General features: G+C 67.7%; 4 protein-coding genes across 6 annotated transcripts; 1 reads left to right on the top strand and 3 right to left on the bottom strand.

The window, feature by feature from the left end:
• Positions 1-260: 260 nt before the first annotated feature.
• Positions 261-3,932, bottom strand: LOC306813687 (uridylate-specific endoribonuclease A-like; the record flags this gene model as incomplete). The annotated part of the gene is made up of 7 exons (XM_079329253.1): positions 261-357; positions 461-603; positions 1,469-1,575; positions 1,791-1,907; positions 2,763-2,962; positions 3,568-3,734; positions 3,849-3,932. The coding sequence occupies 7 exons, from the start codon at positions 3,930-3,932 to the stop codon at positions 261-263; spliced, it is 915 nt and encodes a 304-aa protein (XP_079185379.1).
• Positions 3,933-5,071: 1,139 nt separating this feature from the next.
• Positions 5,072-9,760, top strand: TSPAN31 (tetraspanin 31). Of its 2 annotated transcripts, none has more exons than XM_079329295.1 (6): positions 5,072-5,306; positions 6,734-6,886; positions 8,132-8,176; positions 8,979-9,155; positions 9,455-9,577; positions 9,665-9,760. In XM_079329295.1, exons 1-6 carry the CDS (start codon positions 5,244-5,246, stop codon positions 9,737-9,739), a joined length of 636 nt encoding a protein of 211 aa, XP_079185421.1. In that variant the 5' UTR covers positions 5,072-5,243; the 3' UTR covers positions 9,740-9,760. The 2 variants fall into 2 exon arrangements, with proteins under 2 accessions (XP_079185421.1, XP_079185420.1); XM_079329294.1 differs by having other exon boundaries at positions 6,734-6,901; positions 8,096-8,176.
• A 2,397-nt stretch (positions 9,761-12,157) lies between these two features.
• CYP27B1 (cytochrome P450 family 27 subfamily B member 1) lies at positions 12,158-17,335 on the bottom strand. The gene is made up of 9 exons (XM_079329272.1): positions 17,156-17,335; positions 15,965-16,155; positions 14,757-14,953; positions 14,165-14,371; positions 13,638-13,789; positions 13,361-13,569; positions 12,713-12,794; positions 12,359-12,634; positions 12,158-12,287 (listed from the first exon to the last, which is right to left on the bottom strand). Exons 1-9 carry the CDS (start codon positions 17,231-17,233, stop codon positions 12,174-12,176), a joined length of 1,506 nt encoding a protein of 501 aa, XP_079185398.1. The 5' UTR covers positions 17,234-17,335; the 3' UTR covers positions 12,158-12,173.
• A 1,108-nt stretch (positions 17,336-18,443) lies between these two features.
• METTL1 (methyltransferase 1, tRNA methylguanosine) lies at positions 18,444-22,245 on the bottom strand. 2 transcript variants are annotated; one of them, XM_079329269.1, is made up of 6 exons: positions 22,120-22,245; positions 20,572-20,702; positions 20,318-20,502; positions 20,035-20,148; positions 19,296-19,397; positions 18,444-18,614 (listed from the first exon to the last, which is right to left on the bottom strand). In XM_079329269.1, exons 1-6 carry the CDS (start codon positions 22,215-22,217, stop codon positions 18,456-18,458), a joined length of 789 nt encoding a protein of 262 aa, XP_079185395.1. In that variant the 5' UTR covers positions 22,218-22,245; the 3' UTR covers positions 18,444-18,455. The 2 variants fall into 2 exon arrangements, with proteins under 2 accessions (XP_079185395.1, XP_079185396.1); XM_079329270.1 differs by having other exon boundaries at positions 22,034-22,160.
• Positions 22,246-23,094: the final 849 nt, after the last annotated feature.

Here is a 23,094-nt window from a genome sequence, read left to right as displayed (position 1 = left end):
GCAGTCACTGGGGGGTCCCAGCACTCATTGGGGGGGTCTCTGCACTCACTGGGGGGTCCCAAAACTCACTGGGGGGTCCCAGCACTCACTGGGGGGTCCCAAAACTCACTGGGGGGTCCCAGCACCCCCGGGGAGGGAGCCCCCAGTGTCCCTACCCCCTGCACCCTCCCAGACAGAGACAGGAACAGGGGATCCCGTGAGGGGTTTATTGAGGGGTGAGGGGTGGTCCCGGGGGGGTCGCGGGGGTGTTTTTGGGGGAGTCAGGGGGTCAGGGGGTAGGCGGAGGCCACCAGGCGCTGCTTGTCCCACGTGTAGGTCTGGATGGTGGCGGCTTCTCCCCCCAGGCTGATGTGGCACCTGCGAGGACAGGTGAGGCTGACCCCGGCTCTGGGACCCCCGGGTGGTCGCCACAAGCCCCGGGTGGTCGCCGGCCCCCCTCCCCTCGGTGCCCCGCACTCACTGGCCGTCGGGGCGCGTCAGGAAGCAGACGGTGAACAGCGCCAGGTCGAACTCGGGGCTGGAGCCCACCAGCAGCGACCCCCGCGGTTTGGGGTGCCCGTCCCAGCGGAACTGCAGCGACAGCACGTCCGGGAAGGATGTCCACTGCGGGGGGACACGGGGGGGACACGGGGGGGTCACGGGGGACACACACAGGGGACATCCCAGCGGGGAGCTCTGTGCGCTGAGAGGGGTCTCACGGGGGGGGACAGGCGTGGGGTACCCCAGGAATGGCCCCGTAGGACCGGAAATGGTCACGGGGGGCACGGACACCACGGGCAGGGACATGGGGTACCCCGGGTGTGGCCTCGGGGGGATGGGGACACGGGGGTGCTGCGGGTGAGAGGGAAAGGGACGGGGGACAGTCAGTGGGACACAGGGGGACACGGGATCCTCGGAAATATGGGGGGTGGGATCTCAGGAACAATGACACGCGAAGGGACAGAGATCTTGGCTGGGGACACTGTGGGGGGGCGGCTGCTGCAGTGAGGGGCTCTGGGGGTGTCCCTGTGACCCCATGTCCCCCATTGTCGCCCCCACCCCGCACTCGGGGGGTCCTCCCGTGTTCCCACCCTCGGCACATCCCCATCCTCTCCATGCTGCTTTAGCGCCCCTGGTGCCCCCTGTGTCCCCCCCGTATCCCCTGTCCCCCCATGTCCCCGTGTCCCCCCGTGTCCCCTGTCCCCACTCACGGGACCGTCCCAGCTGTAGCCCAGGTACTGCAGCCTCCCCTGTCCCCCCGTGTCCCCCCGTGTCCCCCCGTGTCCCCTGTCCCCACTCACGGGCCCGTCCCAGCTGTAGCCTAGGTACTGCAGCCTCCCCTGTGTCCCCATGTCCCCGTGTCCCCCCGTGTCCTCCCGTGTCCCCCCGTGTCCCCTGTCCCCACTCACGGGCCCGTCCCAGCTGTAGCCCAGGTACTGCAGCCTCCCCTGTCCCCCCGTGTCCCCCCGTGTCCCCTGTCCCCACTCACGGGCCCGTCCCAGCTGTAGCCCAGGTACTGCAGCCTCCCCGCGCGCTCCAGCGCCTGCAGCTGCACCCAGTTGTGACACCCGGACACCGAGCCCTTCTTCACCTCCCCTGGGGACACAGAGAGGGTGACAACAGCTCCCGCATCACTGACCCCCCATGGACACCCCCACATGACCCCCAACCCCCGGCATTGCCCCCCAGGCCTCCCCATCTTCGCCCCCACAGTGTCCCCCTCATGCCCTCGGTGTCCCCCTGTTCCCTCCCCTTCCCCACAGTGACCCTCCCATCTGCAGTGTCCCCACGTGTCCCTGATGTCCCCTCACCATGGAACACGTGCTCAAAGCCAGAGGAGTCCAGAGCTTTGCCGCTGGAGCGCGAGTAGAGCCCAAACCACATGGAGTGGAGATCGGCCTGGAACGCCTCGGAGGAGGGGTACAGCCCTGGGGACACCGTGGGGACATTGAGGGGACACCGTGGGGACATGGGGTACAGCCCTGGGGACACTGTGAGCCATGTGGACAGGGAGGTTCAGCCCTAAGGACAGGGCAGGGGGACAGGAGGGACACTGGGGGGACACGGTGAGGACACTGGGGGGATACTGGGGAGACACTGGGGAACACTGGAGGGTTACTGAGGGGACACTGGGTAAACACTGGGGAACACTGAGGGGACACTTGGGAACACTGTGGGGACACTGTGGGGACATGGTGAGGCTCCTGGGGGACACGGTGGGGACACTGGGGGACACTGGGTAAACATTGGGGGACCCTGTAAGGACAGAGGGGACACTGAGGGAACACTGTGGGGACACTGTGGGGACACTGAGGGGACACTGGGTGGATACTGGGAGGACACTGGGTAAACACTGGAGGACACTGAGGGGACACTGAGGGGGCACTGTGGGGACAGAGGGAACACCATGGGGACACTTGGGAACACTGGGAGGCACTGAAGGGACCCTGGGAAAACACTGTGGGGACGCTGTGAGGTTACTGGGGGGACACTGGGTAAACACTGGAGGACACTGAGGGGACACTGGGGGGACACTGGGGGACACTGGGTAAACACTGGGGGGTACTGAGGGGGTACTGCGGGGACAGAGGGGACACCGAGGAGCCACCGTGGGGACACCGAGGGGACACTGTGGGGACAGTGGGGAGACACTGAGGAACATTGTGAGGATACTGGAGGGACACTGTGGGGACACTGCGGGGACAGAGGGGACACTGAGAGAACACTGGGGGACACTGCGGGGACACCGAGGGGACACCGCGGGGACACGAGCGCGGCCCCACCCTTGCTGAGCACGAAGCGCTCCAGCAGCGCCCCGACCGGCGTGTCCAGCGCCGCCGCCAGGAACCGGTGCTGCTCCCGCCGCTCCGCCGCCGTCTCCGCTTCGTCCTGGCCCGTGAGCGGCTCGTAGTTGTCCAGCAGCGCCAGCAGCCCCGAGAAGGTGGGACGGGCCAGCAGCTCCGGGGACACGTAGGAAAACAGCCTGGAACGGGCGGGGATGGGATTGGGATTTGGGATTTGGGATGGGGAAATGTGGGTGGGAAATGCGCGGGGGGGAAGGATGGGGAAGGGGAGTGAGGGATGGGGGTGGGTGGATACAGGAGGGGGTGTAGGGTCGAGAGAGGGATGGGGGAAATGGGTTTGGGGTGGAGGAAGGAGGGTGGGAATGTTTGGGATGGGAAAAGGTGGGATTGGGATGGGATATATGGGATATATGGGATATATGGGATATATGGGATGGGATGGGATGGGATGGGATGGGATGGGATGGGATGGGATGGGATGGGATGGGATGGGATGGGATATATGGGATATATGGGATATATGGGATATATGGGATATATGGGATATATGGGATGTATGGGATATATGGGATATATGGGATATATGGGATATATGGGATATATGGGATATATGGGATATATGGGATGGGATACAGGGATGGGGACAGGTGGGGTGAAGGGCCGAGAATGGAGCCCAGTGGGTTTGGGACAGAGGGATGGAGCCGCGTGGGATGGAGAGCGAGAGGGGCAGAGGGGAGAACACGGAGGGCGCTGAGTCCCCTGAGCCCCCCAGCCCTGTCCCCACCTCGAGGTCCCGTTGTCGCCGCCCGAACCCTCCAGGTTCAGCTCGAGCTGCCCCGGCCCAGCGCGGTTCGAATCTGCGGCGAGGAGCTGCTCCGAGAACTCCCGGAGCTCCGCGTCCGACACGGCCCGGGGGGACCCCGGCACCGCCCGGGGGGGCTCCGGTACAGCCTGGGGGGATTCTGGTACCGCTCTGGGCTCCGGTACCACCCTGGGCTCCGGTACTGCCCGGAGGGGCTCCGGTACTGCCCCGGGGGTCTCCGGTACCGCTCTGGGCTCCGGTACCTCCCGGGGCACACGGGGAACAGGGGGGACCCCCCCGCTGTCCCCCCCGGTCACCAGCAGCAGCCACAGCAGCCACGGAGCCATCGCGACCCCCCCGCCCCGAGCCCGCTGTCGCTTATAGCTGCTGCTATCGTCGCGATAACGCCGCAAGGTCGCGACGTGACCTCGACAGAGGGGAACACTCCGGTGGGGGGACACCCCGAGCCCCCCCGGGCTGGCTGAGGGGCGGCTGCACCCGCGATTCCCCCCCATTTCTGTCCCTGAGGGGTGATGGGGGGGACGAGTCCCCCAAAATTTGGCGCCTCCCGGGGTGGTGACACCTCCAAATCTGCTCCCCCCCCCCCCCCCCCCCCGGAGCTGTTTAATGTTTAAGAGACCAAATGTGGCCCCTCAAGGACTTCCCAGGGGGGGTCACGGCCCCTCCAAGCACTCCCCCCTCACCTCGGGGGGGCAGGGGGGTGTTTGGGGTACGGGGGGGCCGCAGGTGCGGGGGGGGACCCTGGGGGGCTATGGAGGGGGGGTCTGTGCACCCCTGAGGAGGTTTGGGGGGCCCGGAAGCAGCTGAGGGGGATCTGGGGGTGTCATGGGGAAGCGAGGGGGGATCACCGGGGGCTCTGGGGCGGGGGGAGCGCTCAGGCCTGGAAGGGTCGAGTCTCTTGGGGGGCATGGGGTGATCCTGGGGGGCTAGGGGGAGGACCCTGGGGGGCTCTAGTGGGATCCTGGGGGACTCCAGGGGTCCCCTGGGGTCAGTAGGTCTGGGGGGCTCTAGGGGGACTATGGAGGGCTATGGGGGTCCCTTGAGGTCAGACCCTGGGGGGATCCTGGGGGGCTCTGGGGGGACCCTGGGGGGCTTTAGGGGGATCCTGGGGGGCTCTTGGGGTCCCTTGGGGTCTGTAGGTCTGGGGGAGCTCTGGGAGGACCCTGGGGGGACCTAGAGAGACCCTGGGGGGCTCTGGGGGAAACCTGGGGGGCTTTAGGGGGCTCGGGGGTTTGGCGGAGCAGGGATTTTGTGGTCGGGGGGCTCTGGGGGCGGGGCAGGCGTTCAAGGAAGCCACGCCCCTTTCCCAGGGGGCTCCGCCCCGTCCTAGCTGTGCCGTGCGCGTGCGCAGTACGGAGAGTGCTTGTAGGCGTGATCATGCCCATATAAGGATAATGGGCGTGGCATATAGCGAGGGAATGGGCGGATCTTAAGGGCGGGGACGCGCAGAGGAATGGGCGGGGCTGAGGGGCCGCGCACGCGCAGTGCGGGCGGGCGCGCGGGGCGCGGGGCCGCGGTTTAAAGGGGCCGCAGCGCGGGGACCCCGCAACCCCCCGATTGCCCCCGGGACCCCCCGGGACCCTCCGGGACCCCCCGCGACACCTTCCGGGACCCTCCGCGACACCCCCGGCCCCAACATGGTCTGCGGAGGCTTCGCCTGCTCGCGCAACGCGCTCTGCGCCCTCAACGTGGTTTATGTGGTGAGCGGGGGGGGCGTGAGGGGATTGGGGACCCCTCTGGGGGAGAGGGGCGGGCACGCCCGGTGTGGGGGTGGGGAGGGGCTGAGGGTTCCCACGGGAAGGGCAGGGAGGGGTTTGGGGGGGTCTGCAGGGCGAGGGGACCCCTCCCCATTTGGGGGTGTGGGATGCTGGGGGGGTCTCTCGCTGTGGGGAATTTGGGGGTTCCCAAAAATGGGGGAGGGTCTGGGACCCCCGGTCTGGGCGTGGCACTGTGGGACAGGGAGGGGAGGGGCCGGGGGGAGTCACCCCAAAACCACAGGAAGGGTCAAAGGCCACATCCCCCTCCCCAAACCCCAAAGCACCGGGAGGGGCGAAATTCCTGAGGGGGGTCCCTGAGGACCCCCCAAAACCTTCCTGGGCTCATGAGGGGGTGGTAGAGCCCCGGTGCTGGGAGGGGTTCGGGGGTCCCGGGGGGGTTCGGTGATTCTGGGGTGATCCCGGGGGGTCCCGGGGGTGTTCGGGGGTCCCGGTGCTGGCGGGGTTTCGGGGGTCCCACGGGGGTTCCGGCGGGGTTCGGTGGTTTTGGGGGAGTTCGGGGGTCCCGGTGCTGGCGGGGTTTCGGGGGTCCTGGTGGTTCTGGAGGGGTCCCGGTCCTTGGGGGGGGTTCGGGGGTCCCAGGGGGTTCCCGGTGGGTTTCGGGGGTCCCTGACCCCGTGCCCCCCAGCCGGTGGGCGTGCTGCTGGTGGGGGGTCCCGGTGGTTCTGTGGGGGGGGTCCCGGTGGTCCTGAGTGGGTTCGGGGGTCCTGGTGGGTTTCGGGGGGTCCCGGTGGGTTTCGGTGCCCCTGACCCCGTGCCCCCCAGCTGCTGGGCGTGCTGCTGGTGAGGGATTCGGTGTGTTTCGGGGGTCCCGGTGGGTCCTGGTGGTCCCGGTGCCCCTGACGCCCCCTCCCCCAGCTGGTGGGCGTGTTGCTGGTTGGGGGTTCGGTGGGTTTCGGGGGTCCCGGTGGTTCTGGGTGGGGGGGCTCCCGGTGGTCCCGGTGCCCCTGACGCCCCCTCCCCCAGCTGGTGGGGGTGCTGCTGCTGGGGGGTTCCGGGGGGTCCCGGGTGGTCCCGGTGCCTCTGACGCCCCCTCCCCAGCTGCTGGGCGTTCTGCTGGTTGGGGGTTCGGTGGGTTTCGGGGGTCCCGGGTGTGTTTCGGGGGTCCCGGTGGGTTTCGGGGGTCCCGATGTGTTTCGGGGGTCCCGGTGGGTTTCGGGGGTCCTGACCCCGTGCCCCCCAGCTGGTGGGCGTGCTGCTGCTGGGGGATCCCGGTGTGTTTCGGGGGTGCCGGTGGTCCCGGTGCTCCAGACGCCCCCTCCCCAGCTGGTGGGCGTGCTGCTGCTGGGGGGTCCCGGTGGTTCTGGGGGGGGGTGCCGGTGGTCCCGGTGCCCCTGACGCCCCCTCCCCAGCTGGTGGGCGTGCTGCTGGTGGCGGTGGCGGGCTGGGCCCGCGGGCTGGCTCTGGGCTCCAGCCGGCCGCTGCTGGGCGGCGCGCTGGCCGTGGGGCTGCTGCTGCTGCTGATCGCCGCGCTCGGGCTGCTCGGCGCCCTGCGACACCACCAGGTGCTGCTCTTCTTCGTATCCTTCCGCGGGGGGCGCGGGACCCCCCCCCGGGGACCCCAAAACCACCGCAGGGCCCCTGGGGGTGTCCCCAAGCTGCTCCCGGGGTCCCCAAAACCTACTGGGTGTCCCATATATCCCATCCCTGTATCCCATCCCTGTATCCCATCCCCCCATATATCCCATATATCCCATCCCATCCCTGTGTCCCCAAGCTGCTCCTGGGGTCCCCAAAACCCACTGGGTGTCCTATATATCCCATCCCTGTATCCCATCCCATCCCATCCAATCTCATCCGTGTATTCCATCCCATCCCTGTATCCCATCCCATATATCCCATCCCATCCCTGTGTCCCCAAGCTGCTCCTGGGGTCACTGTGGTACCCCTGGGAGTGTCCCCAAGCTACTCCCGGGGACTCCAAAACTACCACAGTGCCCCTGGGGGTGTCCCCAAGCTGCTCCTGGGGTCCCCAAAACCCCCTGGGAGTGTCCCCAAGCCCCTTCTGGGGTCCCCAAAATCCCTTGGTACCCTTGGGAGTGTCCCCAAGCTCCTTCTGGGGTCCCCAAAATTCCTTGGTACCCTTGGGAGTGTCTCCAATCCCTTCTCAGGGTCCCCAAAACCCCCTGGGTGTCCCTAACCCCCCTCCCCTGTATCTCCAAATCCCCCCCTGCAATACCCCAACCCTTCAGACCCTCCAGGGGGGCTCCCCCCCTGCCCAGGGTGCCCAAAACCTACATGGGTCTGGCTGTGGGGAGGTCCTGCAGGGGATTTTTCGGGGGTCCCAGGGGTGTTTTGGGGGTCTTGGGTGTATTTTGGGGTGTCCCAGGTGTATTGTGGGGGGTCCCGGGTGTATTTTGGGTGGTCCTGGATGTATTTTAGGGGATCCTGGGTGTATTTTGGTGATCCTGGGTATATTTTAGGGGTTCCTGGGTATATTTTGGGGGTTCCTGGGTGTATTTTAGGGAGTTCTGGGTGTATTTTGTGTGGTGCTGGGTGTATTTTAGGGGGGGCTGGGTGTATTTTAGGGGATCCTGGGTGTATTTTGGAGTTCCTGGGTATATTTTGGGGGTTCCTGGGGGTATTTTGGGGATTCCTGGGGGTATTTTGGGGGGTCCTGGGTGTATTTTGGAGTTCCTGGGTATATTTTGGGGGGTCCTCGGGGTATTTTGGGGGGGTCTCTGTGTGTGTGTGGCCCCCCTTGACCCCCCCAGTACGTGCTGATCCTGGGCCTGCTGTTCCTGTGCCAGCTGGGCGTGTCCTGTGCCTGCCTGGCCCTGGGCAGGGGGGCTCAGGTGGGTACCCCAAAACCCCCCAGGGACACCCCCAATTCCCTGAGGGGCTCAGGTGGGTACCCCAAAACCCCCAGGGACACCCCCAATTCCCTGAGGGGCTCTTGCCCCCCCAAAACCCCCCCCAGGGACATCCCCAATTCCCTGAGGGGCTCAGGTGGGTACCCCAAAACCCCCCAGGGACACCCCCAATTCCCTGAGGGGCTCTTGCCCCCCCAAAATCCCCCCCAGGGACACCCCCAATTCCCTGAGGGGCTCTTGGCCCCCTCCCCCTCCAGGTGGGTCACACCCCCTGGAAACCCCCCCAGAACACCCCAAAGTCCATCCCACAATCTGGGGGTGCACAGGGAACCCCCAAAATCCTTGGGAGGGGGGTCTGGGATCCCCCAGCCCCAGGAGGGGCACTGAGGGGTTTGGGGGGGTCCTGTGGTGTTGGGGGGATCCTGGGGGTCACTGACAGGTTTGGGGGGGTCACAGAGGTGTTTGGGGGAGTCCTGGGGGGCACAGAGGGGTTTGGGGGGTACAGAGGGATTTGGGGGGGGTCCTGGGGGCACTGAAGAATTTGGGGGGGGCCCTGTGGTGGTGGGTGGGGTTTTGGGGGCACTAACAGGTTTTGGGGGGCACTGAGGGGTTTTGGGGGGTCCTGGGGGTCACTAAGAGGTTTGGGGGGTCCTGGGGGTCGCTAACAGGTTTGGGGGGTCACTGATGGGTTTGGGGGGGTCCTGGGGGCACAGAGGGGTTTGGGGGTGTCCTGGGGGTCACAGAGGGGTTTGGGGGTCCCTGAGCCGATTTTGGGGTCCCCCAGGAGCGGCTGCTGCAGTCGGCCTGGCCCCTGCTGAGCGGGGGGGCGCGGGGGGAGCTGCAGCTCAGGCTGGGCTGCTGCGGTTTGGGGGAGCCCCCCGGGACCCCCCCTCCTGCCAGAGCCCCCACAACGAGCCAGCCCGGGATGGAGCCCCCCCAGGAACCCCAAAACTGCCCGGCTGTGAGTCTGGGGGGGGGGGAGGGGAATTGGGTGGGGGGGTTTATGGTAATTGGGGGTCTGGGGGGGTTTAGGGGTGTCTGGGGAGGGGGTTAGGGGTGATTTAGAACTGGGGGGGGTTTGGAGATTCCTTCTGGGGGGATTTGGGGGTCCCAGGGGGATTTGGGGACACCCCTGGGGGGGCTGGAGGAGACCCTTGGGGTGAGATTTTGGGGGGGGAAATGGAATTTGGGGACCCCCTGGATGTGCTGGGGGTGTGAGGGCTGTTGGGGACCCCCCCTGACCCCCCCATTTCCCCCCAGAGGTGCCAGATCCCCCCGGGGGGAGCCCCCCCGTGCCCCCCCTGCGCCCCCCAGCTCCTGCAGCACTCGGACCAGGCCCTCAAGATTTTGGGGGGGGTCGGGCTGTTCTTCAGCTTCACTGAGGTACAAGGGGGGGTGGGGGGAGCAAGGGGGGGGTCTCAAGGTTTGGGGGGGGTCCAGCAGCCCCCCCCAACCCCCCGTTTGTTGCAGGTTTTGGGGGTCTGGCTCGCCCTGCGCTTCCGGAACCAGCGGGACCCCCGGGCCAACCCCGGCGCCTTCCTATAGGGGGGGGGTCCTGGGGGGGCTCAGCTCCTCTGGGGGGGGGGCTCAGCTCCTCTGGGGGGGGGTCCCAGCCGTGGGGGAGGGTCCAGAACCCCCCTAATGCTGATCAGCTGCCGCCCACAGCCGCATGAAGCACTGGGGGTGAACCCCGAAATCATGGGGTGACCCCCCCCCAAAATCATGGGGTGACCCCTCCCCTACCCCCACTCATCTCAGTCTGAGCTGGCCCAAACTGGTTTGTACTGGTCATTCACCCCCACACAGGGCAGGACCCCCCCCGTGGGCATTGGGGCCCCCCCTCCCAGCACCCCTAAACTGGTTTGTACTGGTTTACACCATGACTGGCACCAGTGACCCCCACACACACACCTGCTGCCACCACGGGGGGGTCACCGTGTCCCCCCAATAAACACACAACACTGAGCAAGGCTCAGGCTCATTCTGGGGTGCCCCCCCAAATTTGGGAGGGGGGGGCTCTGCTCACACCCCTTTATTGGCAGAGAAATGGGGGGGGGGGGCCCAAATCCAGTCCTAGTGGGGGGGTTCAGGTGTGTTCAGTACCAGTGGGGGTGTTTTGGGTGGTTTTGGGGGTGTTTTTGGGGTGTTTTTGGGGTGTTTTTGGGGGTCCCATCCTGTCCCCCCCCCCGTGTCCCCAAGTGTCACAGCATCCCTGTGCCCCCCCTGATTGTCCCCCCGTGTGCCCCCCACTGTTCCCATTCCCTGGGGGGGCACAGCAGCTCAGGGGGGGCTGGGACTGAACCCCCAAACAGGCCCCCAAATGTGTGTCCCTCCCTCCATGGGATCCCCCAGGGAATCTCTGCTCCCCAAAACAACCCCGGGACCCCCAAATCCTGGGGGGCAGAGATTCAGGGACACCCCCAAATCCTGGGGGGCAGAGGAGCCTCAGGGACACCCCCAAATCACCCTCGGGACCCCAAATCCTGGGGGCAGAGCCTCAGGGACACCCCAAAACACCCCCAACCCCAAATCCTGGGGGCAGAGATTCAGGGACACCCCCAAATCCTGGGGGGCAGAGGAGCCTCAGGGACACCCCCAAATCACCCTCGGGACCCCCACATCCAGCGGTGACATCCTGGGGTGTCCAAAACCAGCAGGGACACCTCAAATCATGCCCGGGACCCCCAAATCCTGGGGGGCAGAGCCTTAGGGACACCCCAAAACACCCCCGGGACCCCCAAATCCTGGGGGGCAGGGACAATCCTGGGGACCTGTCCCGTCCCAGGTTCCTCACCTGAGCTGATCCCTGTCCCACCGCCCCCCCCAGGGCCCCACCCTCACCTGGACCCCCAGCCCAGGGTGACCCCACCCCTCCCCCCCCATTTCGGGTCTGTCATTGCCGCCACCACCTCGGCCAGGTGTCCCCAGGTGTCCCCAGGTGAGCCCCGTCCCAAACCGCCCCCTCCTCCTGCTCACCTGGTCCCGCTGTCACCTGGGGGAGGGGTGGGTGTCCCGGGCAGAGGGGGGGGGGTCACCGCGCTCGTGTCACCGCGCTCGTGTCACCGCGCCCGTGTCACCGCGCCCGTGTCACCGCGCTCGGCTGCCTCAGGGTCCCCGCGAGGGTCCAGAGTCCCCCGTGCTGACGTCAGCCCCTCCCCCACCTGGGACATTGCCCCCCTCCCCACCATGGGTGGCACCGACCGGGTTAAACCCCACCCCCATCACCCCCCCCCCCCCCCCGTGGGCATGGTGGGGTGTCCGGGGGTCCCTTGGAGGCTCTCAGGGCCCCCCCAGCCATGGGGAGGGGGCTGTGCCTCCCCCCGCCCCACCCCCCCCGCGGGGCCACGTCACCCCCGGGCGCACCTGGGCAGGTCGGGGCGGGTCCCCTCCCCCACCCCCAGCCCGGGGGGAGGGGGTGAGTCACGGTGGGGGGAGGGGGGAGGTGAGAGCGGAGCTCGGGCAGCACCAAAATCCCAAAATCTCTTTATTGGCCAATAAATAAACGCAGATCCCCGGGCGGGGGGGGTTGGGGACACCATGGGGTCACCATGGGGGAGGGGACACTGGGGTCAAGGCCAGCACGGGGCTGGGGCTGCCACCACCTCCAGTGTCACTGTGGGGTCACAGTGACACAGGGACAGTTTTGGGGCTGGGGTCACCACAAGGGCCAGGTGATGACACTGGGGACACTGTGGTGTCAATGCCACCACTGGGGTCAAGGTCTCTTCAGTGTCCCTGGTGTCCCCAGGTCTCCAGAGTCTCCAGTGTCCCGAGTGTCCCCATGTCTTCAAAGTCTCTGGTGTCCCCACTGTCCCCATTGTCCCTGGTGTCCACACTGTCCCCAGTGTCCCCATGTCCCCGATGTCCCTATGTCTCCAGTGTCCCTGGTGTCCCCAGAGTCCCCACTGTCTCCAGAGTCTCTGGTGTCCCCACTGTCCCCAGTGTCTCTGGTGTCCCCCCCGTCCCCGTGTCCCCGGTGTCACCGCCGCAGGAAGCGCAGGCTGATGGGGGCTCCAGGGGCCAGCAGCGTGCGGGTCATGGGGCGCACCCGGCCCCCCCCGGGCTCTGGGTGCACCTCGAAGCGCAGCAGGATCTGGGGGAGCAGGGACAGGTGAATGACACGCTGGGGACACAGGGGTGACACGGGGACAGGGTGACACTCACCTGTGCCAGCGCCATGTGCAGCTGCAGCTCGGCCAAGCGGCGCCCGACGCAGCTGCGCGGGCCGAGGCCGAAGGGCAGAGAGGCAAAGGGGTGCCTGGGGCCAGGGGTGTCCCCAGGGGTGTCCCCAGCAATGTCCCCAGCTGTGTCCCCAGCAGTTTCCCCAGCTGTGTCCCCGCTGTCCCTGTGGCGCAGCCAGCGCTCCGGGCGGAAGGCGTCGGGCGCCGGGAAGAAGCGACTGTCACGGGATGTGGCGTAGTGGCACAGGGTGATGAGGGTCTGCAAGGACACGGGGCTCAGTGGGGACACCCTGGGGACAGCCTGGGGACAATGGCAGCCCCGGGGTGTGGGGCTCACCTGGCGTGGCAGCAGGTAATCACCGACACGGATGTCGGAGTTGGAGACAACGCGAGCGTTGGCCGGGATGACAGGATACAGCCTGCAGGGGACACGGGATGTCACCTCCTGTCCTCACCCTGTCCCTGTCCTCATCCTGTCCCTTCCTTCATCCTTGTCCTCATGGCCATCCTCATCCTTGTCCCCATCCTCATCCTCATCCTCATCCTCCTTCCCATCTTCCTCCTTGTCCCCATCCCTGTCCCATCCCTGTTCCCCCCTTCATCCACATCTTCATTCCCATCCCTGACCCCTGGCTTCATCCCCATCCTCGTCTTCTTCCCTTCCTTGTCCCCATCCTCATCCTCCTTCCCATCTTCTTGATTGTCCCCATCCTTGTCCTGTCTCTGTCCCCGTTTTATCCCCAACCTTATCCTATCTCCATCCCTGTCCCCGTCCCTGTCCTGTCCCTGTCCCTGTCCCCATCTTTATCCACATCCCTGTTCCTGTTCCCATTCCCGTGTCCTTCACCCTGTCCCCATGTCCCCACCCCATGTCCCTGTCTGTGTCCCCATATCCCAATCCCTCTCCCCCATGTCCCACATTCCCCATTCCGTCCTTTCCGTGTCCCCTCCTTGTCCCTGTGTCCCCACCCCCTGTCCCTGTCACCTGAGGGTCTCTTTCACCACCGCTCGCAGCAGCGGCAGCCGTGCCAGCGCCGTGGCGGTGGCAGCAGCGGTGGCGCTGTCGGTGGTGGCGCTGTCACCGCTGTTGTCCCTGTTGGTGGCAGCGGCGGCCGCCAGCTCTCGGTGCAGGGCCGCCTGTGCCCCCGGGTTCCGTGCCAGCTCGTACAGGCTCCAGGCCAGCGTGCTGGCCACCTGGGGACACGGGGACATCAGCGGGACCCGCAGTGACAGCGGGGACATCCCAGTGTCACCCCCCTCACCGTGTCCACCCCGGCCAGCAGCAGCTCGGTGACGTTCCCGTAGATGCTGCTGGCGGGGACGCGCTCCCGGGCCAGCAGGTCGGTGACACACGTGTCCCCCTCGGGCCCCCGCGCAGCCACCTCGGCCACGCGCCGGTCCACGTGTCCCTTGGCTGGGGACAACAACACCCCATCAGTGCCACCGCGGCCAGGCATTGTCACTTGACTGGGGACAACGCCCTGTCAGTGTCACCATCAATGTGTCCCGATGGTGTGGGACGGTCACCATGGGTGTGGGACATCCTTGTGACCCCACGGGATGTCTCTGTGTCCCTTGAATGTCCCCATATCCCTGTGTTCCCTCACCACGTGCATCCCCGTGGCCTCGGGATGTCCCTGTGTCCCCTCAGCAGAAGGTGAGCAGGAGTGTCCCTATTGCCATGGGACATCCCCATATCCCTCTGGGATGTCCCCGTGTCCCCGTGGGATGGCCCCTTGTTCCCACGGGATGTCCTCATGGTGTCCCCCATGTCCCCGTGTCCCCTCACCGAAGGCGAAGAGCTGGTCCCAGGCGTGGCAGAAGGAGTCCCAGGGCGCAGGGAAGAGGCGCAGGAGGGGACGGGGCAGTGCCATTGTCACCAGCGTCAGTGCCAGCACCGCCCCCACGCAGCGGATCACACCCTCAGTGGCCGCGGTGGCTTCGCCCGCGTCCCCCAGGCAGCCCAGGCGGGAGGAGAACAGCACCCAGGAGATGGCTGCGGGACAGGGGGGGACATTGGGGACATTGGGGACACGGGAGAGAGACAGAGGGGATGGTGGGACATGGGGACACAGGAGAGAGACAGAGGGGATGGTGGGACATGGAGACATTGGGACAATTGGGACATGGGGACACGGGAGAGAGACAGAGGGGATGGTGGGACATGGGGACACGGGAGAGAGACAGAGGGGATGGTGGGACATGGGGACATTGGGACACGGGGACACTGAGGGGAGATCCAGGAGTCCCTCAGGACTCTGGGGTCACAAGGGGCGCTGGAGATGGGGGGACACAGGGAGTCCTGACGGGGGACCTGGATGCCCCATGGGGGTCCCGGGGGTCCTCTCGGGTGTCCCAGCCCCTCGGGGGTCCCCCCTCACCCTCGAGGCCGAAGCGGTTGAACTCGGTGCCGATGTCGGGGACGATCCCCCGCGGGTGCTGCCGCTGCAGCCGCTGCAGCCGCGCCACCAGCTCGGCCACCGCCGTGGCCACCGGGCCAGCGAAGGTCTCGGCCGCCCCCGGGCGCAGCAGCCCCCGGGCCAGAACCCGCCGGGACCCGCGCCACGCCTCGCCCTCCCTGGGGACAGCGACACGCGTCACGGGGGACAGGGGACACGGCACAGGGCGGGGACACGGGGCGACATGAGGATGTGTGAGGGGGACACAGAGGACAGAGGGACAGAGAGGAGTGAGGACAGAGGACATGGGTGAGGGATGGGGACACAGGTGACATGGGAGGGACATGGGAACCCGCGGGAAAAGGGACACAGGGATGGGGACATGGGCGACATGTAGGGACACAGAGGGACAGGGGACATGGGTGAAGGACAGGGACATGGGACACAGGGCATGTGGGGACACACGGGAATGGGGTGACAAGGACACAGAGAGGGACAAGGACATGGGAGGACACGGGTGGGGGATGGGGACATGGGGGATGACAGGACGTGGGATGGGGTCAGGGACAGGGTGAGGGACAGGGACATGGGGACACGGGAGACTTCGGTGGGGGGTGGTCACAGGGGAAATGAGGGGCAGGAAATGGGGACACCGGGGACACGGGGGGACACAGGGGACACAGGGGACATAGGGGACATGGTCCCCCCACGAGGTAGTGCCAGGGCCCCCCAGGTGTGATTGGGGTCACCTGTGAGAGCCGCCGGGTCCCGTGCCCGGGGTGGGGGCTGCGCTGGGGTTCGGGGTCCCTCCCCCTGCCCACGCGGGGCCGGGCCCCCCCCGGGCAGTTACTCACATCCTGCGTGGGGGTGCGGGGGGCAGGAGGAGGGGGAGGGGGGCTGAATCACGCCTGAGTCACCCCGGGCCCCCCCGCACCCCACGGGCCCTTCCCGGAACGGGTGTGGGGGAGGCCCTGGGGGGACAGACACCCCCAGATCACGGGGAGCCCCGGGGGTCCCTGTGCGAGCCCCCCCTCCTCAGTGTGAACCCCCCCAAATCCCACAAGCAGCCCCCAACCCCCCGTGCAGCCCCCGGCCTCAGCCCAAAGACCCCCCTGGGTAACTCCCAGCCCCCCGAGTGGGGTCCCCCCCAGGCTCAGCCCCCCCCAGATTCGCCCCCCGCGCGCACTCACAGCGTGAGGAGCCCCCCCGGGACCCCCCGCAGGCTCCGGTGCTCCTTCCAGGGGCAGCTGAGGGCGCGGCTGGGCTCGGGCCCCTCCTGGCGCAGCACCTGCGCCACCAGCGCGGGCTCGGCCACGTGCACCGTGAGCACCGGGCCGAACCGGGCCTTCCAGAGCGGGCCGAACCGGGCCCGGCCGTGCACCTGCGGGACACGGGGGGGGCACAGTGATCCCAACTGGGAATGGACCGGGGGGGGTCACACTGACCCGAACCGGGACTGGGAATGGACCGGGGGGGGTCACACTGACCCGAACCGGGACTGGGAATGGACCGGGGGGGGTAACAGTGATCCGAACCGGGACTGGGAATGGACCTGGGGGGGTCACACTGACCCGAACCGGGACTGGGAGTGAACCGGGGGGGGGGGGGGGTCACACTGAACCCGAACCGGGACTGGGAATGGACCTGGGGGGGTAACAGTGATCCGAACTGGGAATGGACCTGGGGGGTCACACTGACCCTAATGGAGACCGGGGGTACACGGAGGGGTCACACCGACCCGAACCGGGACCGGGGTCACACCGACCCGAACAGGGGGAGCACAGGAGGTCACACCAGCACGAACAGCCTCCCCCACTGCCCTGGACTGGGACCAGCACCCAGGCTGGGGGTGGGGATGATCGGGGTCACCGGGGGTCACAGCGGGGAACTCGGGCTGGGGCAGGAGCGGCTGCAGCACCGCGGGAGGTCCTGGCGTCCCTGCGGTCCCGGAGCTGCTGTGGGGTGACCTGGTCACCTGGGGGTGGCCCTGTCCCTGTCCCTCTGTGCCCCCTCGGGGGTGACCCCGTCCCAGGTGCCGCTGTCCCCCCCCGCCAGCACCCCCCGAGCCCAGCCCGGGGATCAGAGCGGGGTCCCAGCACCATCCCCACCATCCTGGGGACAGTTTGGGGTCTCCCGACCCCACCCAGCCCCGGGGACAGAGATCGGTGTCCTTCCCCCCTCCCCTCCGCACCCCAGTAGGAGCATCCCGGTCCCTCCTGTCCCCTCGGGGACTCGGAGCGGTGACACTGAGGTGGCACTGTCCCCTCCCAGCCCGGACTGTGACACCCCAGGACAGTGGGAGCAGCAGCAATGGGGTCCCGCTGCCTCCCCCGAGCCCCAGCTCACGCCCCCGAGGTTCGGGGTGCCCCCTCCCCATTTACCTGCATCTCATGCAGCCTCCGCACCCCCCCTCGGCACAGCAGCTCGAAGATGAAGGCGGCGGAGCTCGGCCCCGGCATCTCGGCCAAACCCCGGAGGCGCGAGGGTTCCGGGGCGCCCCGGGGCGGGTGCGGGGCGGGGGTCGGGGCAGAGGCAGCAGCGGGGACTGGGGGAGCCCGGGGGAGCCCCGGCCCGGGCAGGGAGGGGGGCAGCAGCGCGGGCAGGCGCGGGCGGGGGGACATGGCGAGACGCGGGGGGCGCGAGTGGCAGCGGGGGGACACGGGGGGGAGCGCGGGGAGATGGCAGCGGTGACACCGGGGGGTGCGGGAGGGTGGGGGCAGCGCCAGGGGGACTCGGGGGGGGAACGGGACCGAGCCTCGACTGCGGGGGGGGCACCGGGCCGGGGCTTTATAGCGCCCACGTGCAGCCGGGCAGGCCCCGCCCCCTTGGCGGGAACCACGCCCCTACGAGCATTAGCTCCGCCCCACAACACCAAACTGGGAAATAAGCCCCGCCCACAACACCAAACTGGGAAAACTAGCCCCGCCCGCAACACCAAACTGGTGTTGCCCCAATTGTCTAGTCACGCCCCCTCAATTTGCATATCGGGGGCCTCGGGCCAATCAGCGCGCGGCGAAGGGGGGGTCGGTGCCGCGGCCACGCCCCCAGGGCGCGCACACGCCAGGGCAGAACCGGGGGCGCGCACGGCCCCGAACCCCAAACTGCCCCGGTAACACCCTCGACACCCCAAACTCCCGGTGACCTCCCGGTACCCCCAATCCCCGGGGACACCCCCAAAACCCCGGTGACACCCCCAGCACCCCAAACCCTCTGATGACACCCCCAAATTCCCGGTGACAGCCCCGGCACCCCAAAACTCCCCGGTAGCACACGGACCCCGGCACCCCCAAACCGGCCGTGGGCTCACGGGGGAATATTTTGGGAGGAACTGGGGGGCGCGTGTCCCCACGGTGGCATCCCAGTGATCCCAGTTCCACCAGTGGCCCCAGTCCCGCGGGCAGCCCGGGTCCCTCTGGGGGGGCACGGGGGGGACACACGGCTGCCCCCCGCCCCCCCTAGTACCGGAGTCCCGGGAATTTCCGCCTTGCGCCACCGGGCGGGGCCGCTGGAAAGCCCCGGTGTGCCGGGGGTGTCACTGTCCCCGTCCCCCCCCCCCCCCCCCCCCCGGGGGTTTCTGCAATGGGGAAACTGAGGCAGGAACCGGCTCCAGCCTCCCGGTTTTGGGGGGAAGGGTCTGGGGGAGGCTGAGCAGAGCAGGCTTGGGGACATTTGGTGACTTTATTAAAAACGGGGCAGTGTGGGGGAGGGGTCCGGCCCCTCCCCCGCCGGGGGGTCGGGGCGGCGGCGGAACACGGCGCTGCAGGGGGGGCGCCCCGCGCGCTGCGCCCGCTGCCCCTCCTCGGTCACCGACGGCAGCAGCGGCACCAGCGGGTCCGCGGCCTGCGGGTGGCACCGGGACACCCTCGGTGACATCAGGGCCACCCCGGGGACACCGCGGAGCTCCTCGGTGAGCCCCACACTGCCCCTCCAGGGAACGGCCCAGTGTGCCCCAGTGCCACCCCATAACCCCCAGTGCCCCCCAGTATCCCCCACCAACCCCAGTGCCACCCCATAACCCCGAGTGGGTCACCCAGTATCCCCCATTAATCCCAGTGGGTCCCCCACCAACCCCAGTGCCACCCCATAACACTGAGTGGGTCACCCAGTATCCCCCATTAATCCCAGTGCCCCCCATCAACCCCAGTGGGTCACCCAGTATCCCCCATCAACCCCAGTTCCCCCAGTATCCCCATTAACCTCAGTGCCCCCTAGTTCTCCCAGTATCCCTCACCAACCTCAGTGCCCCCCTGTTCCCTCAGTATCCCCCATCAATCCCAGTGCCCCCCAGTATCCCAAATTAATCCCAGTGCCCCCCTGTTCCCCCACCAACGCCAGTGCCCCCCAGTATTCCCCATTAATCCCAGTGCCCACCAATTCCCCCATCCATTCCTGAGCCCCCAGTTGACCCTCAGTGCTCCCCCACACTCCCAGTGCCCCCCCAGTTTCCCCCATTCAATCCCAGTGTCCTGCCGTGCTCCTCAGCACCTCCCAGTGCCCCCCAGCTCCCCCAGTTGCTCTCACCAGCTGGGCAGGGGGCAGGGGCTCAAACAGGGGGTGCTCCCCAAAATGCTGCAGCATCCACTGGTGCAGCTCAGGCACGTCTGTCACTGTGTACACCAGGCCCTGGGCACCCCAAAAACACCGTGACACCCCAAAAACACTGTGACACCCCAAAAACACCCTGACACCCCAAAAACACTGTGTGCACCAGGCACCCGAAAACACCATGATACCCCAAAAACACTGTGACACCCCAAAAACACCCTGACACCCCAAAAACACTGTGTGCACCAGGCACCTGAAAACACCATGATACCCCAAAAGCACTGTGACACCCCAAAAACACCGTGAGACTCCAAAAACACTGTGACACCCCCAAAAACACTGTGTGCACCAGGCACCCTAAAAACACCGTGATACCCCAAAAACACTGTGACACCCCAAAAACACCGTGACACTCCAAAAACACTGTGACACCCCAAAAACACCCTGACACCCCAACCCCCCTGTGTGCACCAGTCCCAGGGTGACTTCAAAATCGGGGACACCCCAAAACCTGCCACTCCCAGGAAGGTTGGACCCCTCTCCCCACAACAACCCTGAGGAATTCTGAGATCCCTGGGGGTCTTGGGGAGGGTTGGGGGAATTGGGGACCCCTGGGGGGTACAGGGGCCTCTCCCATGGGCACAACACGGGGGTGTGGGGGCAGCCCCGGGGGTGTGGGGGGCTCTGGGGGGCTCAGCAGGTTTTGGGGACTCACCCCAGGGCGCAGCACGTAGCCGTACTCTGCCAGCATGGCCGGGCTGATGATTCTCCACTTGTGCTTGGTGCGTTTGAAATGGGGATCAGGGAACAGGAAAAACAGCTTGGAGAGCTGGGGGGGGGGTCAGGGGGTCAGCACCCCATGGAAACCAGACCCCCCCAGACACTGCTGAGCACAGGGGGGTCCCGGGGGGGAGGGGCGGGTGACTCATTTTAGGGGGACAGAATGTGCTCCATCAGCTCCCAAGGGTTTGGGGAGGGGTCTGGGGTGGGGGTCTCACCTGCCCTCGGCGGAAGAAGTGCGGCAGGTGTTTCATGGCGTTGCCCCGAACGCAAGCCACGTTGCCGAAACGCCCGGGCTGCGCCGCCCGCAGCGCCCGGATCCGCGCCCGGGTGAAAGCGGCCACCTTGCCCCGCAGCTCCAGCCCCAGCGCCAGCGTCTGCGGGAAGCGCTCGGCCAGCGCCACTGCGGGAAGCGGCGGTCAGAGCCCCCGCCCCGCCGCCGCCCCGCCCGCCCCGCGACCCCCGTGCTCACCCAGCAGACCCCCGTAACCGCAGCCAAGGTCGGCGAACTCCACGCGCGCCGAGGGGGTCCCGGGGGGAGCGTCCGGTGGGAAGAAAGTCGGGAAAAGAGAGGCCCAGTCCATGTCCTGAGGGCGGGGAGGGCTGAGGGAAGCGGGGTGTGAGTGCGGGAACCGGAGCGGTACCGGGAGCTGCCCGGGAACCGAGAGGTACCGGGGGATGCCCAGAATCCGAGCGGAACCCGGGCTGTGACTGCCCAGAACCCGAGCGGTACCGGGGGATGTGAGTGCCGGGAACCGGAGCGGAACCCGGGCTGTGAGTGCCCAGAACCGGAGCGGTACCGGGAGCTGCCCGGGAACGCGAGCGATACCGGGGGATGCCCAGAATCCGAGCGGAACCCGGGCTGTGACTGCCCGGGAACACCGGGGAATATGAGTGCCGGGAACCCGAGCGGTACCGGGAGATGTGACTGCACTGAACCTGATCGGTACCGGGGGATGTGAGTGCCCAGAACTCGAGCGGTACCGGGGGATGTGAGTGCCGGGAACCGGAGCGGAACCCGGGCTGTGACTGCCCGGGAACCGGAGCGTCACCGGGAGCTGCCCAGAACCGGAGCGGTACCGGGGGATGTGAGTGCCCTGAACCCGAGCGGTACCGGGAGATGTGAGTGCCCTGAACCCGAGCGGAACCGGGGGATGTGAGTGCCCTGAATCCGAGCGGTACCGGGGGATGTGAGTGCCCTGAACCCGAGCGGTACCGGGGGATGTGACTGCACTGAACCTGATCGGTACCGGGGGATGTGAGTGCCCAGAACTCGAGCGGTACCGGGGGATGTGAGTGCCGGGAACCGGAGCGGAACCCGGGCTGTGACTGCCCGGGAACCGGAGCGTCACCGGGAGCTGCCCGGGAACATGAGCGGTACCGGGAGCTGCCCAGAACCGGAGCGGTACCGGGGGATGTGACTGCTCAGAACCTGAGCAGCACCGGGGCTGTGACTGCCCTGAACCCGAGCGGTACCGGGGGATGTGAGTGCCCAGAACCCGAGCGGTACCGGGGGATGTGAGTGCCCTGAACCCGAGCGGTACCGGGGGATGTGACTGCCCTGAACCCGAGCGGTACCGGGGGTGTGAGTGCCCAAAACCCGAGCGGTACCGGGAGATGTGACTGCCCTGAACCCGAGCGGTACCGGGGGATGTGAGTGCCCTGAACCCGAGCGGTACCGGGGGATGTGACTGCCCTGAACCCGAGCGGTACCGGGGGATGTGAGTGCCCTGAATCCGAGCGGTACCGGGAGCTGCCCTGAACCCGAGCGGTACCGGGGGATGTGAGTGCCGAGAATCCCAGCGGTACCGGGGCTGGTGCCGCCCCACCGGAGGGGGGGGGGTGAAATGGGGAGAGACAGAGGCGGGGGGCGGTCGGTGAGACCCGGAGGAGACGGGGACAGACCGGGACCCAGCCCGGCTGCTCCACGTTACCGGCGGTGCCACGCGGGGCCACGCCGCGGTCCCGGCCCGGGTGCTCCCGGGGGTTCCGAGCGGTTCCCGGGATTTCCCGCACTCACTAGCGCAGGGTGTGATCGGCCAGCGGGTTCGAGTGCGCGCGCTGTCGGTAGAAACGTTTCTGGGGCGGCAGAGCCGCCTCCTCCTCCTCCGCCGCCATGGCAGCACCGCGCGGCGCGGGATAGTGACGTCACAGTGCGGCGCGGTGTTGTGACGTCACATGCAACCTGCAAGCAGCGCGAGCCTTGGCTGCCCCTCCCCCCGGGTTCACAGCGCCCCCTGCAGGCCGAGAGCAGACAGTGCCTCCCAGTGCATCCCAATGCCCCCCAGTGCCCCCAGTGCCCCCCAGTGCCCCCAGTGCTCCCAGTGCCCCCCAGTGCCTCCAGTGCCCCCAGTGCTCCCAGTGCCCGCAGTGCTCCAAGTGCTCCCAGTGCCCCCCAGTGCCCCCCAGTGCCCCCAGTGCTCCCAGTGTCCCCAGTGCCCCCCAGTGTCCCCCAGTGCTCCCAGTGCCCCCAGTGCTCCCAGTGTCCCCAGTGCCCCCCAGTGCTCCCAGTGCCCCCCAGTGCCCCCCAGTGCTCCCAGTGCCCCCCAGTGCTCCCAGTGCCCCCAGTGCCCCCAGTGCCCGCCCCCCAGTGCTCCCAGTGCCCCCCAGTGCTCCCAGTGCCCCCAGTGCTCCCAGTGCCCCCAGTGCCCCCCAGTGCCCGCCCCCCAGTGCTCCCAGTGCCCCCCAGTGCTCCCAGTGCCCCCAGTGCCCCCCAGTGTCCCCCAGTGCTCCCAGTGCATCCCAGTGTCCCCAGTGCATCCCAGTGCCCCCAGTGCCCCCCAGTGCTCCCCAGTGCTCCCAGTGCCCCCCAGTGTCCCCCAGTGCTCCCAGTGCATCCCAGTGTCCCCAGTGCATCCCAGTGCCCCCAGTGCCCCCCAGTGCTCCCCAGTGCTCCCAGTGCCCCCCAGTGCCCCCCAGTGTCCCCCAGTGCCCCCAGTGCTCCCAGTGTCCCCAGTGTCCCCCAGTGTCCCCCAGTGCTCCCAGTGCCCCCAGT

The sequence above is a fragment of the Erithacus rubecula genome (assembly GCF_903797595.1).
Source record: "Erithacus rubecula genome assembly, chromosome: 31".
NCBI lineage: Eukaryota > Metazoa > Chordata > Aves > Passeriformes > Muscicapidae > Erithacus > Erithacus rubecula.
This window is presented reverse-complemented; position numbering and strand designations above follow the sequence as displayed.

Coding starts and splice junctions, on each gene's coding strand:
- TSPAN31 (XM_079329294.1), top strand. CDS start 5,244: ATGGTCTGCGGAGGCTTCGCCTGCTCGCGCAACGCGCTCTGCGCCCTC. Junction 9,156..9,454: donor AACCCCAAAACTGCCCGGCT/GTGAGTCTGGGG, acceptor ATTTCCCCCCAG/AGGTGCCAGATCCCCCCGGG. Junction 9,578..9,664: donor TGTTCTTCAGCTTCACTGAG/GTACAAGGGGGG, acceptor CGTTTGTTGCAG/GTTTTGGGGGTCTGGCTCGC.
- CYP27B1 (XM_079329272.1), bottom strand. CDS start 17,233: ATGCCGGGGCCGAGCTCCGCCGCCTTCATCTTCGAGCTGCTGTGCCGA. Junction 14,372..14,756: donor CAACCGCTTCGGCCTCGAGG/GTGAGGGGGGAC, acceptor CCTGTCCCGCAG/CCATCTCCTGGGTGCTGTTC. Junction 13,790..14,164: donor GGACCAGCTCTTCGCCTTCG/GTGAGGGGACAC, acceptor TGTTGTCCCCAG/CCAAGGGACACGTGGACCGG.
- METTL1 (XM_079329269.1), bottom strand. CDS start 22,217: ATGGCGGCGGAGGAGGAGGAGGCGGCTCTGCCGCCCCAGAAACGTTTC. Junction 20,703..22,119: donor GCCGATCACACCCTGCGCTA/GTGAGTGCGGGA, acceptor CGCTTCCCTCAG/CCCTCCCCGCCCTCAGGACA. Junction 19,398..20,034: donor GCTACGTGCTGCGCCCTGGG/GTGAGTCCCCAA, acceptor TGGGGTGCCCAG/GGCCTGGTGTACACAGTGAC.